The 14,751-nt window shown below is 47.4% G+C and overlaps 1 protein-coding gene across 7 annotated transcripts in view; it reads right to left on the reverse strand.

Annotated features, from left to right (window-relative positions):
* Positions 1 to 14,751, reverse strand: part of IKBKG (inhibitor of nuclear factor kappa B kinase regulatory subunit gamma) — a 147,879-nt gene that overhangs the window by 92,799 nt on the left and 40,329 nt on the right. For 4 of the 7 annotated variants that reach the window (XM_078664530.1, XM_078664531.1, XM_078664532.1 and 1 more), the window contains exon 5: positions 3,413 to 3,604. In XM_078664530.1, the coding sequence (XP_078520656.1) occupies positions 3,413 to 3,604 (192 nt within the window). Of the gene's footprint in view, positions 1 to 3,412; positions 3,605 to 4,251; positions 4,366 to 14,751 lie in introns of all 7 variants that reach the window. The other 3 variants (XM_078664527.1, XM_078664528.1, XM_078664529.1) reach the window with 1 other exon arrangement.

A 14,751-nucleotide genomic window follows, 5' to 3' on the forward strand; every position in this document is an offset into this window, starting at 1 on the left:
AAGATTTTTGTTTTTAGGTTTTCACACTTGCCCTGAACATAGTGGACATTATATATTGTGTATCTTTTTCCTTTTCGTACAGCCAAGAACATTATAATAAATTGAATGTTCAATTTAGCTAGAACCTACCATCCAGGTTGGCCGTAGGGCCGTGCGGGTACTTCCTTCTGTTTAGCAGCTATCGACACAAGGTCGGTTTCTTTTGTCGATTTCCAGGAACTCCTGGGAATTGGCAATCGCTACTCAGAACGAAGTGCGTCAAGAACGTCGCGGACGGTCGTTAGGGGATGGAATCATCATTGTCTGAGCTGTCGAGAAGAGAGAAAATGTTGGCGCAAAGATCTGCATTACATAAGATGTTTCGTACAAAATGGTTCTTTCTACAGGTTTTCATATTGTTTCTGACTGTATCTATGTTACTGGTGGGGGGAGTATATTATGGGTCCCAATTCTTATTGCCTTCTACTATACCTACTCTTCCATCTCATGATCTAAATTTCGTTCCAACTGTCTCTCCACATTCCTTTCATCTTCTGCCTCAACACGAACAAGCCAGACGTGCGGAATTCAGAAACAACTCCTTTATTCAACTCTTGCACCAGCATCAGTTAGTGGTAAACACTACCAATTGTTGGGTGTGTGGGTTAATGCCACATACCATGGATAAGGGCATTCCGTACTTAGTTCTGCCTTATAGTGCCCAAGGGTCAACTCGAGCATTGCAAACTATGTTCCGTAGCGCACTAGATTCCTACCCCCATCGAGAACCACGCTCAGCAAACTTTGGTCCTGGCCCGTACCACAAGACTCTGACGAGAGCTATTGCTGATTTAGATAGAGATATTTTTGACGCATCGCTTATCCCAGAGGAGGAGGTGCGAGCATATAGGGAACTAAGTGAGGCTGAGTATAGTGTATCAGTGGGTGATAGGCAGCTTAAAAGCTCATCACCGATATGGATTGTACCTCACCTTGGTAATTTCTGCTTGAAAGGTCTTGGTCGAAATCCGAGAGCTCAGTTTGGGGAGAGTGCGTGTACTGAGACATATGTCTTACCAACGCTCTCATCCCCTGTCTTCCTGACTGCCAAGGGTACCTACTTTGTATGTTATGATAGAGCCTATACGTGGTTACCTCATGACTTCTCGGGTACCTGCTACATTGCAAATCTTTTGCCTCCAACTTTCACTGTGGCCTCAGATTATCACAGAACTAGAGTTGTGAGAGGTGTTGTCAACAAAGAAGATACTGCCGGTCAAGAAGCAGGAGACTTCTTTAAGGGTTTCCTACCGTTCTGGGGCCCTATGGTCAATAGCAGGAACCTGAGGCAGTTAACTCGTGTAGTAGAATCAACTGCCAACATAACTGCAAGTGCCCTTGGTAATTTGACAGCCGAGCTTCAGGCGGATAGACTGATGACGTTACAGAACCGTATGGTTCTAGACGTGGTTCTAGCAGATAGAGGTGGTGTTTGTAAGGTCATCCATTCGAGCTGCTGCATATTCATACCTGATAACGCTCCAACGGTTTATCAAGCCATCTCTAAGTTGCACAAAATTTCGGAGTCCATACACGTGGACGAAGGAAATTGGACGCTTCTGGGAAGGTTTTGGGGCCTGATGTTGACTTGGGGTTGGAAAATTCTGATGATCATAGGAGTTGTTGTGACGTTTCTATTCACGTGTTGTCTTTGTGTGCAATGTGGTCCTGCCTTATGTGGCCTTTGTGCCACAACGTGCATAAGACATCCAGTTGTCACCAAAGAGGCATTGATGGATAGAATAATGTATCAGCAACATCTAAATGATCTGATGAGTATCGAAATCGATTATGATTCCGACTAGTGCTTGCCTACATGAGGGCAAAAGGACCGTCTGAGGTTCCGTAAAAATTATTACAACGTTCTGGGCATTACCGAATATGGACGAGTTTGGTATCTACGAACCGTAAATGGTGAGTTCGGTAAGTGTAAGCATTCTCGCTACACTACCTGTTAGGGTTCGCCTAATATTACGGATTCTTCATCTGAACCCTCGGGTTCCATTTTAGATACGGCATCCATTTTGTTTCTTGCCCTCACGTAGTTAGCGAGCAGGTAACTGTTCGCCCCCTGACCCTCTAGTTCCCAAGCCTTGCGGAAGACGCATATTCCTTTCATGCGTCTTTATGGCCGGAGGAATGACACAACGAAGGCAGATGGCTCAGCTTGAGGGTAATCTGGCTGTGCCGGCCTATTGTGACAGCCGTGCAGGAGATGGGATCCAACTCTTTGATCCTACGAATCATGCTTCGGATATTACCCCCACACTCTTTTCTCTACACGTATCTGACTTCCTTGCAGCTGCTCTTGTCTCTTCTTCTTTGTCATTTACAACTCTAATGGGTATGCCTAATGGTGGGAAGATGTACTTTTACAGTTGGGAACCGGCATTGCTACTGTAATTATGTTCCGGGATTCTGAACACATGAAAGCGACCCTTTTGAAGTTTACTGTGGGAACTGAATTGTAATCTTTTGTTCGCATGTTGTGCAATGGCAACATTTGTGTATAAAAGAGAGCGACCTGCATATGCAATTCGAAGCAGACTCGCAGAACCTACATACCGATGTACTTCTAATGACTCTTGTTTCCCTGCAGTAAATAAACACTGATCGTTGACGCCGAAGGAAGTGTCCCGTGTCTCTGTAGTTGTGCGCCGAAACAGGTATCCCATGAAGGTTATAGGTGTTGTTCCCTGGCACCGCTGGTTCTGTTAAAAGTCCAGTCCTTCACTACCTATAGTCCGGATGCAAGCAGGTCCTTGAGGAGTCCCAAATGATGAAGGGCGGTACAGAGTGGTGACTGATGGGCATCCTCACTTGCGGAGGGTAGCTTAGGATTGTTAGATTTCACTTTTCTTCTGTTATTTGTTTTTGTATTGGATAGGCCTTTATGGCATCATTTAGTCCCTCTGTTGTGTTGACCCTTAGATACTAATGTGTTTGTCATTGATGTCATCAATATGCCACAAAGTACAAGCTCACACAAGCTCACACTAAAATAAAGGAGGCACGGAGCAGGGACGTGGAGAAAGTCAGCAAGCGAGAGACTTTTGTAAACGCTTCTCATCCTCCGTTTCTCTCACCCGAGAGGTACATTCTAGTCACCTAGAGGAGGAGGGGGCTGTGTACTCACCTAGGTCTCAACGAGTCCCGTGCGGAGGCTGGTCACACGCAGGCTACACATGCCTCATACTAAAAGAACAGGCACACTCCTCCCCTCACACACACGCATGGTGAACTCGCAAATATGCTTCTTACACAGGCACTTTGGTGTCTCGCACACATGCAAGCACACACGTTCAATCAAGCAAACACACCAACACTCTTTGCACAGTAATTCATGGGTTGCAGCAGACCACCCTCTTCTTACCTCAACTCCAGTGCCCGCTTCCCCAGGAGGACTTTGGGCCAGTTTCGTCTGAAGCTCTTCGTATGCCGTGAGTAGGTCGCCCTTTTCTTGCTCGAGTTTCTGGTTATTTTCTTGAAGTTGCTTGACATTCTCTTCCAGCTGTTCTTTCCTCTCCTTCAGCAGTCGTATGAAGTCTGTGCCACCTTCTGCCACCTGATCATTACAGGAAGAGGCAAACATTTAGTTAGAATTCAAGAGGGCATCTGTGTTGAGCTCGCCGTCCAAGAGAACAGGGACACAGAGACATGCAGCTATCAGAGTTCATGAGCACCCTGGAGATGCCGCAGAGGTGCAAGTAAACTCCACTCTAGAGAACTGCTACAACACACCATCTTCCTCTACAGCACATCCGGCTAGGAGAGATTTAACTCCCAAGGATGAGATCTCCTCTGCAGCCAGGCCGGACAGCAGCCTCTACCGGGTCAACAGAGGGCAGAAGCTACTCCAAAAGGTATTCCACGCCCATGCCCTACCACACCAGCTCCTGACAACGACCGGCACAGCAGCGGGCAAGCACCCTCCTGCACCATCGCTGCATCTCTTGCTTGGAGTAGTCGAGGCTGCATGGACAGAGATTTGCTGTGGTCCTTACACTGTCAGCTGCGGTTGCTTCTGGAAATAAGCTACCAACGACAGTCTTCACCCTGCCCAGCTGAACGTGGATGGCAGGGCTCAACAGCACTCTAGCATTACTGCACCTGATCAGCCCTTTAGAGAAAGTAAACTGGGCAGATCTAATCCCACTCCCAGATTCCACATACCCAAGGTCGTCCTGCTTACGATGGCCTTAGAACTCTCACCTGTGCCCCTGCGGTCAACGATTCCAAGTGTGTCCCCTGCAGCCTCGTACACGCAAACATGCTTGGAGTGATAGTGTCATAGGAAGCCAGCGACGTCTCCGGAGTGCCGTCATCCTGTATACAGGCACAACCAGCCAATCACTTATCAGTAACCCTCAAGCGTGCGCAGACATAAGCAACACTAACAGTCAATGATGTAGCAACAATCCCAAATACACAGAAACAAGTCCTCCAATGATCCAATCACTGATCACAAGCCCTTAGTAGTATTGAAAGACGAACAAGACATCCAAGTCAGTCACTGATCGGCAACAGTACAGAGAGAAGTAAAACAACAGCCAATAACAGATCACCAATATCTTGCATTCAAAATTAAATGCAACGGATCCGCCCAATCACTGATCCACACACTGACAGACAGATGAAAACTCCAGCCAATGACTGGCCAACAGCCCCTAAAAAGGGAGAGGCAAGGAACTGAACAAGCCAGTTACAGATCAGCAGCTATCAACACTTAAATTACATAAACATGCCCGACCAATCACTGGCCACCAATTCTCAACCAAGACTTTAGAAACACAACCAGCCAATCATTGATCAGCTATCATTTATAAAACCGAGGTAAGTGACGCATTCAGAAATTCCTTGGGCTACTAATTCTCCACAGAACGAAAACTTCAGCAACACAGCCAAATATCCTACCATTGGAAGGACTATCCTGAGCGGTCGACAGAGACAAAGAGCGCATTTAGTCAATCTTCGACCATCAACCCTCAACAGTGCAATTGACAGGCAAAGCCGATCACTGCTCAACAATCCCACACTGTAGAATTAAACAAGCAACAGCACCAGAAATTGTCGACAGAACTAAGAAGCACTTTATACAACTAGCTTATCATTGACCAACAAGTCCTAATGATGCAGAGAGGCAAGCTCCACAACCAATCAACGATCACAGATTACCGATTATCAACAGAACAAAAAGTAAACACATTTAGCAAAAAACAAATTACCAATCTTCATTCAATGACTGGCAACACATACTGCCATCACAGCTCACCAATCTCTAAAGTAGAAAGACATGTTCTACAACCATTCAATGTTCGGCATCTTCAAAACACATGTTTGAGCCAGCAAAGTTAAAATCATTCATCAACCATTTCTCTACAGCCCGTCGTCTAAAGGGAGGCGGTTTCAGGCCCTTTTAATGACAGACTACTTTCTGAAGTTATTGTTCAACTTGCTCTACTAAAGCCATTCGTATCGCTCTTCTACTCTGACCTTCAGGACACAGAGGGTGCTTCTGCAGCCTTTCGTATGCTGCGATTTTATTCAGGAATTTTAGTCCTCATTCTGTCTGTTCTCTCTCCAGGGAATCAAACACAGGAAAGGTGGCTGGAGGATGCTTGCAATAAGCCTAACCATATTCAGTCGCTCAGGGTAGAATCCCAACCCTATGTACTCCTGCCCACCATGCTACCTCAGACTCTGTGAACACATGCATAGCGGGGCACCTCAGACGCTGAGCTAGGGTTTAAAAGATTCTGTATTTCATTGGCCTCGCTATGGACTGTGTCTAATAGTACCTAAGACTCTGTATCCAAGAGTCCAAACCAAGCCTCCGTATGAACCAATACTAAGGGGCGGTCTCTAGTATCAGCCAAACACTATACAGTGATCAGCAAAAGACTGACCGAACCCTACTTTAATGGCCATCATACAAACTCAAATTCATCTTGGTGTTCCACAGCTTAGTCACATTTTTCCTCACTTTAATTCGCACAGTTTTCAAACTGTGGGCAGTAACCCAACGATGACCCCAGGAATTAGCAATCAGTCCACGCCCCACAGACATCCTGAGAAGGGAGCTCTTATGTAAGAATGCTTACAGAGAATGCTACTACATGGCACAATATTACCGCGAGCGATCAACACTCTAAGAGCAAGGACAAGCAGATAACAATCAAGTCCAGGTGCCAAAGACAACCGGACAAGACAAATCTACAGTACAACTAAATACATGAACATTGCCAATGAGTCAGTAATAACCAAGGTCTTTACCAATCAATGAACAGTTCATGGACAGGGAGAACCAGCCACCAGTCACTCCAAATGCCAAAGACATCGTGGTAAGAGGAGAGCTAAACTACAACCAGAAATAAGAACATGACCAGAAAATCAATGATTATCACAGAAACTACTGATTTAGAATAAAACCGAGAGAGTCAGCCCCTGAGCGCCCAAGGATCAAAAAATATTCTCAGGCAAAATGAGATCCACCAGACAAAAGAGTAGAGAAACACTGTCAGTGAACACAAGACCACAACAAACAGCGTGGAGAGACACCCAGACAAAAGAGTACAGAAATACGATCCGGTAACAATAGATCAAACAGCGTGGTGAGACACCCAGACGAAAGAGTACAGAAACACGATCCGGTAACAATAGACCACAACATCAAACAGTGTGGAGAGACACCCAGAGAAAAGAGTACAGAAACACGATCCGGTAACAATAGACCACAACATGAAACAGGGTGGAGAGACACCCAGAGAAAAGAGTACAGAAACACGATCCGGTAACAATAGACCACAACATGAAACAGGGTGGAGAGACACCCAGACAAAAGAGTACAGAAACACGATCCGGTAACAATAGACCACAACATCAAACAGCGTGGAGAGACACCCAGAGAAAAGAGTACAGAAACACGATCCGGTAACAATAGACCACAACATGAAACAGGGTGGAGAGACACCCAGAGAAAAGAGTACAGAAACACGATCCGGTAACAATAGACCACAACATGAAACAGGGTGGAGAGACACCCAGAGAAAAGAGTACAGAAACACGATCCGGTAACAATAGACCACAACATCAAACAGTGTGGAGAGACACCCAGAGAAAAGAGTACAGAAACACGATCCGGTAACAATAGACCACAACATGAAACAGGGTGGAGAGACACCCAGAGAAAAGAGTACAGACACACGGTCAGTGAACACAAGACCACAACATCAACAGTGAGGAGAGACACCCAGACAAAAGAGAACAGAAACACGATCCGGTAACAATAGACCACAACATCAAACAGCGTGGAGAGACACCCAGAGAAAAGAGTACAGAAACACGATCCGGTAACAATAGACCACAACATCAAACAGCGTGGAGAGACACCCAGAGAAAAGAGTACAGAAACACGATCCGGTAACAATAGACCACAACATGAAACAGGGTGGAGAGACACCCAGACAAAAGAGTACAGACACACGGTCAGTGAACACAAGACCACAACATCAACAGTGAGGAGAGACACCCAGACAAAAGAGTACAGAAACACGATCCGGTAACAATAGACCACAACATCAAACAGCGTGGAGAGACACCCAGAGAAAAGAGTACAGAAACACGATCAGGTAACAATAGACCACAACATCAAACAGCGTGGAGAGACACCCAGAGAAAAGAGTACAGAAACACGATCAGGTAACAATAGACCACAACAAACAGCGTGAAGAGAAACCCAGACAAAAGAGTACAGAAACACGATCAGGTAACAATAGACCACAACAAACAGCGTGAAGAGACACCCAGACAAAAGAGTACAGAAACACGATCAGGTAACAATAGACAACAACAAACAGCGTGGAGAGACACCCAGAGAAAAGAGTACAGAAACACGATCCGGTAACAATAGACCACAACAAACAGTGAGGAGAGACACCCAGACAAAAGAGTACAGACACACGGTCAGTGAACACAAGACCACAACATCAACAGTGAGGAGAGACACCCAGACAAAAGAGAACAGAAACACGATCCGGTAACAATAGACCACAACATCAAACAGCGTGGAGAGACACCCAGAGAAAAGAGTACAGAAACACGATCCGGTAACAATAGACCACAACATCAAACAGCGTGGAGAGACACCCAGAGAAAAGAGTACAGAAACACGATCCGGTAACAATAGACCACAACATGAAACAGGGTGGAGAGACACCCAGACAAAAGAGTACAGACACACGGTCAGTGAACACAAGACCACAACATCAACAGTGAGGAGAGACACCCAGACAAAAGAGAACAGAAACACGATCCGGTAACGATAGATCACAACATCAAACAGCGTGGAGAGACACCCAGAGAAACTGACAAAACGCGAGACTTCTTGCATTGCAAATGGTTGTATACTTGTGCTCAGAAAACAAACACTAGATATTTGTATTTCTTATTGATGAGTTGACATTCATACATTTATTTATCATGGTTATACAGCGCACGAAGCATGCACGAGCTCCGTCTTTTTTTTTAGCTCTTGAGGGCACAAGTCAAGACAGGTTAATAATACATTTCAGAGAAAATTAATACAAATGCAAGGGGTTCAAAAATGTTTGCTCAGTCACGGTTTGATGGACAGATGAAAGTGGCTGCATCATTAATGACACTGCTGATTTTTTTACGAGAAAAGAAATGGAGCAAACAAGCTTTCTCTACTATTTTGAAACAGCAAATATGGAAATTAGCAAAGAGATGTTCAACCCAAATTGCTTTAATTTTTCGCAGGTAATTTTTGTTTGTATTTAACCCCTTCGCTGCGGCGGCAATTCTGCAGTAGCGCTAGGGGGGCCGCGCGGTGCTTGCATGCTCGTGACGGAACCGCTCCGTCACGAGCCTCAGGTGAGCTGTGCTTGTGACGGAGTGGTTCCGTCACGGCCCCGCCTGCTCAATAGAACACGCCGCCCAGGCGCGGCGGCCGGGCCGGGATGGAACCGCTCCGTCACCAGCACAGCCCACCCGAGGCTCCTGACGGAGCGGTTCTGTCACGAGCATGCATGAGGTTAAGAATAAACAAATGAATAAAGATGAAGTCTTCATTTTATCAAAGACAGAGAGGAGATTTTTGTCAGCGTTTAGGAGCAAGACTAAACGGTGGATTTTTCAGAATGCCAGGGACAGGTAAGCCTTTCACTACAACATACCGGTTCACTAATGATGTGAAAACAGACAAAAGTGTAGTGCACAGCTACACAGGCACACATAGTACAGGATGCTAGGGACGGGCACGCCAGGCCGTGCGTTTCAAAAGCAGGAGGCTGAAGGAGGCCGCTGCAGCCAAAACAGACCTCAGTCCTTGAATGCACAGCAAATGTGGCAAGATAAGAGCAAGATTTACAGACCTGTTTACAACAGAGCTCTGTAAACCACAAGCACTGGTCTCGAGTGGTCCAGGTTAAAGAAAGAAATAGTGCTCACAAGCTCCGGGTAACAACACATGTAACAGGGGCAGTCCCTGAAAATGGGCAGAGCTTTTAAAGCCCATATTCTGAATACAGCATGCCTCGGAGAGATGGTGCTAGCGCTGCCTAGGCAAGACCCAAGATACACACCTCTTACTGCAGTTCTTTGCGTGATTAGCTGTCAACATTATCATCTCGGTTTACTTTCAAAATCAACCCTACTTTTCTCTAAGCGATCAGTGCAATACTGACTCTAGAGACAAAATAAGCAGAGTATGAACCAGACGGACGGTGTCCAACCTGATTAAGAGGGGACTCTGGCATCATTTCCTCAGCACAAGATGCTGCAGAAGGAACCATATAAAAACACAAAGCTTAGACAGTATTGGAGAAACAACTCCATCAGCCCTTTGTGCTTCTTTTCACTTTAAGTAGTGCATCATTTTTACTTCGCCTCAATCAGCCATCGGTGTTTTGTGGAACAGTAGGTGGTTCGGAGATGGTGTGCGGGTAGGTGCTGGCGATGGAGGGGTGCATAATGGACTGGGAACCTGTAGCTCGGCAGACATACTTCTCCCCAACTCGGGATTCGTTATTTTGCACGATTCGGATGTGTGCATCACAAATTAACTAGTTGCATTAATAAATCGGTTCTCTCACTACTGGTATTTTTTTTTTATTACAAATCAATTTTGCACAATTGTCCTGTTATGGGGTTTCTGCGTAACAAAAATATGGTCAAAATTCAGATCCACATATACACATCACTGTGCACAGCCCTGTAATAAGTGATCTACTAGTGCTGGGATGAAGTGCAGCGCACGGAGAGCCGTGCTGCCTGCTCAGACTTTTTCTAGCTAACCCTAGGGTTTTCCCTCAATGAGCTGGAGAATCAAGTGAGACCATTAACAATTCTCCATTTCAAGGGACCTGGGGCATTTGACCTGAGCTGGGATGTCGAGTGGGTTTACCCAACGTGCACCTCTCTGTTTCAGGAAGAGGCTCCTGCCTCTCTACGCAGGTCACAGTCGACACACTGTGTTGGGAGCATCAATCGTTAGCCGGGGTGGAAGTTCTCTCACTTGTACCCCTAAGGAGGGATGGTCTACCAGCTCCCTCCCGTCGAAGTGTGTGCAGTCTCCCATAACTTGGTCTTTAGGTCTCCATCATGTCTGAGACTTGCATGGAAATAATCTGTGCCGTGCGTCATTGCTGAGTGAGTTTACTGGTTAAAGAGGAACTAGTGGTGACGTCCTAACCTGGAGCCAAATAACAGTCCAGGAGAAGCAGACACCGGTGCCAAAGAAGGACGTGGAGCAGGTCCGATCCTCCTCAGAGTTCGAGGCACCCCTAGACTTGGGATTTGGCTGGGTAGATGCAGGAGATCACTCTGGTTACAGGACTTAACCAGAATCAAAATGCTAACCAGTGGTTCGAAAGAAGTTACCATTTGACCATTCCCCGTCTCTTCCCCAGGGCTTGTGAATTTTCCAGCTTTGTCCTTACTCGCCCTATGTGCAGCAATAGGTGGTGCTGTCCACGCGGGTGCCCCTTCTCCCACTGGAATATTTTGACTTCGACCGGTGAGTTAAGGAGTTACAGGCCTACCACCCTTGTGGGTCATCTGGGGGTATCAAGGTGCCCAGGGTCACTGGCCAGCAACAAAAGGATTAGCAGGCTTCAGTACTTGTCCTAGACACCCTGCACCAACAGAGCGATTCTTCCCTCTTTGGGTGACGGGTCCGGAGGCAGACTGAGGATGCAGGTGAACCATCCGCACTCCTGCCGTTTGAATCCAGCAAGTAATCGAAACCTCGCCACCAGCTACTGAAAGCTAATCACTGCAAAACAAACACTGATGCTGCTACTTCGCTCTGAAGGGAAGCAGTGTGTAGCGCGGTCCACAGCTGCAATCTCAACCATCCTTGTAGCGCGTGCGGTTTAAACACTACATTACAGTTCAGGATCAGAACTCTGGCCACACAAGTTGGCGAGACACCTGCTTTTCTTGGTTTATCTCAAGGTTATGAGTAGAAACTCATAGTTAAAAGGATCGCAGGAGTCAGACAGGAAAGGGGGTGCAGGGGAGAGAAGAGCACTGAGGAGTGACAGGGAGCGAGCCAAGACCAGGGGACTTAAAGGAATAGGGATGAAGAGGTATGATCTGCACTGATCAGGCACGATGAAGGGAAGGTGCAAGGAGGTGTCCGGGGAGGGGGAGGAGGAGGGGGAGAAGGAAAAGGAGGAGAAAAATAGTGATGAATCAAGAAACAGTCTTTGCAGCACCAAGACGAGGGCGATGCTGGATTGTGCTCCTTCATCTTTGTCTTGCTTCCACACCAGCTGAGGGCAGCGATCTCATGCTCCTAGATGGTTGTGTTTATTGTTCGGCTTTCTCAGTGCAGACTGGTCCTCAGGCCCTGCCTTTTGCAGCTGTTCTGGTGGTCGGAGTATATTTAGAGCGGATCCCTGATTGGTGACTTTACTGGCTAGTAGCTGCAAATCAATCCTTCCCAATCATATGATTTGTGTAGGAAAGTACCCCTTCTGGACATAGGCACCCACACTTTTTGTCTGGTATTTTTTTTTTTTTTTGACAGAAAGTGAACTGGGTTCCTGCTGTCCAGGTCCCCAATGCCAGATATATTTCCTTAAACTGTACAATTGGGAAGAGGTGTGGCGCAACGGCCAGGGCGACTGACGCCGGACGCTTGGGATCACGGTTCGATCCTCGGCGCCGGTGGCAGCTCAGCCCAGCACCATGTGACTCTGGGCAATAGCTCCCTTAATTTTCCCAACAGCCCCCAGCGCCGGGACATCCATGGGTATCTCTGCGCTTTACAAATACTGGATTTAAATTTTTTACATTTTACAATTGTTTCCCCAATTGGCAAGACCTTTGGAATCCTCTGCAATTCCCTAGTAACCCTGCAACCTAGGGCCCAAGGTACTGAAGAGGGTCCCTAAGGGCAGCAGTAACCCATGCAAACCCATGAAAGGCTGCCATTGCAGGCTGCGAGTCTTGATGCAGACAAGAGTGAAAACACGACATGGCACCTAGCCCTGTGTGCCATGCCTGCAGATGCTGCATGCACAGCAGGTAAGTCAGCCTTAAGGCAGAGTGCACTATACCACAAGTGTGGATATTTCAGCATGAGCAGATATGCCCCGTACTGGTCAGTTCAATTGCTGCAAGTGACCAGGGAAGCCATTTTAAGTACATGTGCTGGACACTGGTCAAAAACGAGTTCCCCAGCTACATGATGGCTTCACTGAAACCAAAGATGTTTGGTATCAAACATCTTGTATTATAAACCCCCAGTGATTCCTGGGATGGATTTATTAATACATGCACCCAGAGGGCACCTTAGAGATGCTGCCTGAAAACCTACCAGCCACTGGTGTGCTGGCTGAATGGTTCTGGCCAGCCTGCCACCATAGACGAGTGTCAGACCCTCAAGGGCGAGAGCCCTAGCTCTCAAGAGGTCAGGAACAAAGCCTGCTCCGGCAGAGGGTGTTTTACACCCCCTACCGTGAGATGACACGTAAATGATCATTCCAAGGCAGGGAGCTTCAAAGAGCCCAGCACCGCCTTTGTTATGCGATTCTGGCTTCTCTTAGAGGTGTGGGGATGTCAACCCCCCCTGGCGAGGGCCAATTTGGCACACAGACGGGCAGGAAAATTAGTAGTCGGAGAAGCGTGTTCACCGCCAGGCTAGTTTCACTCCCAAGGTGAGCTACCGGGTTTGGATGCGAACATTAGAAGTCTGCTATCTTGGTGATGGCAGAATTAGGAACTTGGGACAGGGGTATGCCCACTTCCCCCAGGAAGTGGTCATATAGGGGGCGTAGTGACCCTAGCAGTAAGTAGCCCATTGGCTACTACCCTACACTCCACTAACGCCCCTAAATCTAGTATTTAGGGGAGCCCCTGGCACCAGGAAATCAGATCCTGCCAACCTGAAAGAAGGAGGACCCTGAAGAGCTGCAAATGCAAGAACAGAGGATCAGCAACTGACTTGGCGCCAACCATGCAGCCTGTTTGTTGTCCCGGACAAGCGCGACAAAGATGACTCGTCCTGCAGCTGTCTGTGCCTTCAAAAGCCTGGGAAGACTACCTGCCCTTCACTCAAGACTCAGGAAGTCCTGTGGAGTAGCGGATCTGCTCCCCTGCATCCACCCGGCACCCCAGAAGAACTGAAGGGACTCCGGAGTGCTGCAAACCCGACACTGGAGAGCACCACCGTACCAGTGTCTCCTAGCTCGAGTCGAAGTGGGCCAACCATGCCAGCGTGGTCCCCGAACCCTCCAGAGACTAAACCCACCTGGGGTTTGCCAAGAGTGGACTCTCTGATGCCGCATGCAGCCTCTTTCTGCAGGCCCCAATCTACCAAAAGTGTTTCCTGTGGTGAAAACCAGACTCCTCCAGACACCTCTGTACCCGCCCCCCCCCCGCCCCAAGGAGAAGAGGACTAACGGTGCCCCTACGCCCCCGAGCAGCTTGAGAACTGAACCCCCCTTGTTTGTTCAGCCGGACTGGTCCCCCATTCCAAGTTTACAGCCTCTTTGTGACCGGATCGATCCCCGTACACTTGCACGTGGAACCAGAGCCTGAAAAGCACCGCGGCACCCGGCCGCCCCAGTGCTACCCAAGGTGACCCGTTAGTGCTGCCATTCGACTAAAGTCCAGGAGATCGGTCCCATGAGTCGCGGTGTAGTACCTGAATGCAGTATATGTCTTTCTTCCAAAGGATAATATTACCGCTACTGAAACTGTACTGTGTTGATTTTTAAAAGCTGTGAAAATTCATACCTCGAAATCTACAAACCCAATTTGATGATCTTGGTGCCTAAAGATATATACAGATACGTGCGGTTTTTGTAAGTTGGTGCGGATCTCCGAATTGACTCGTGTGCAACATATGTCTAACACTCCTCTCCGACAGGCCTTAGGCTGCTCGACCACACTACCCACTAGAAGAGAGCCTGGGAGCGCTAGAGCAAGCCCCTATCTACTAGTGAGGAATACCTGGACTCTCTGCACGATATACCTCTTTTTGATACACTATATAAAGAGCCAACATCCTACACTTTGGGTTATATATGTACTGCTAAGAGCTGAGCTGGTGCAGAAGTGCAGCCTGACTAAATATTGGAATCCAGATCTGTACAAGTCTGTAGACTACATTGGTGGTGGGCCGTGACTAGATTTATTGCTCTACAATTGTGTCCACATACGATGATCAATTTTATTGAGAAG

The sequence above is a fragment of the Lissotriton helveticus genome, chromosome 10 (genome assembly GCF_964261635.1).
Source record: "Lissotriton helveticus chromosome 10, aLisHel1.1, whole genome shotgun sequence".
Taxonomy (NCBI): domain Eukaryota; kingdom Metazoa; phylum Chordata; class Amphibia; order Caudata; family Salamandridae; genus Lissotriton; species Lissotriton helveticus.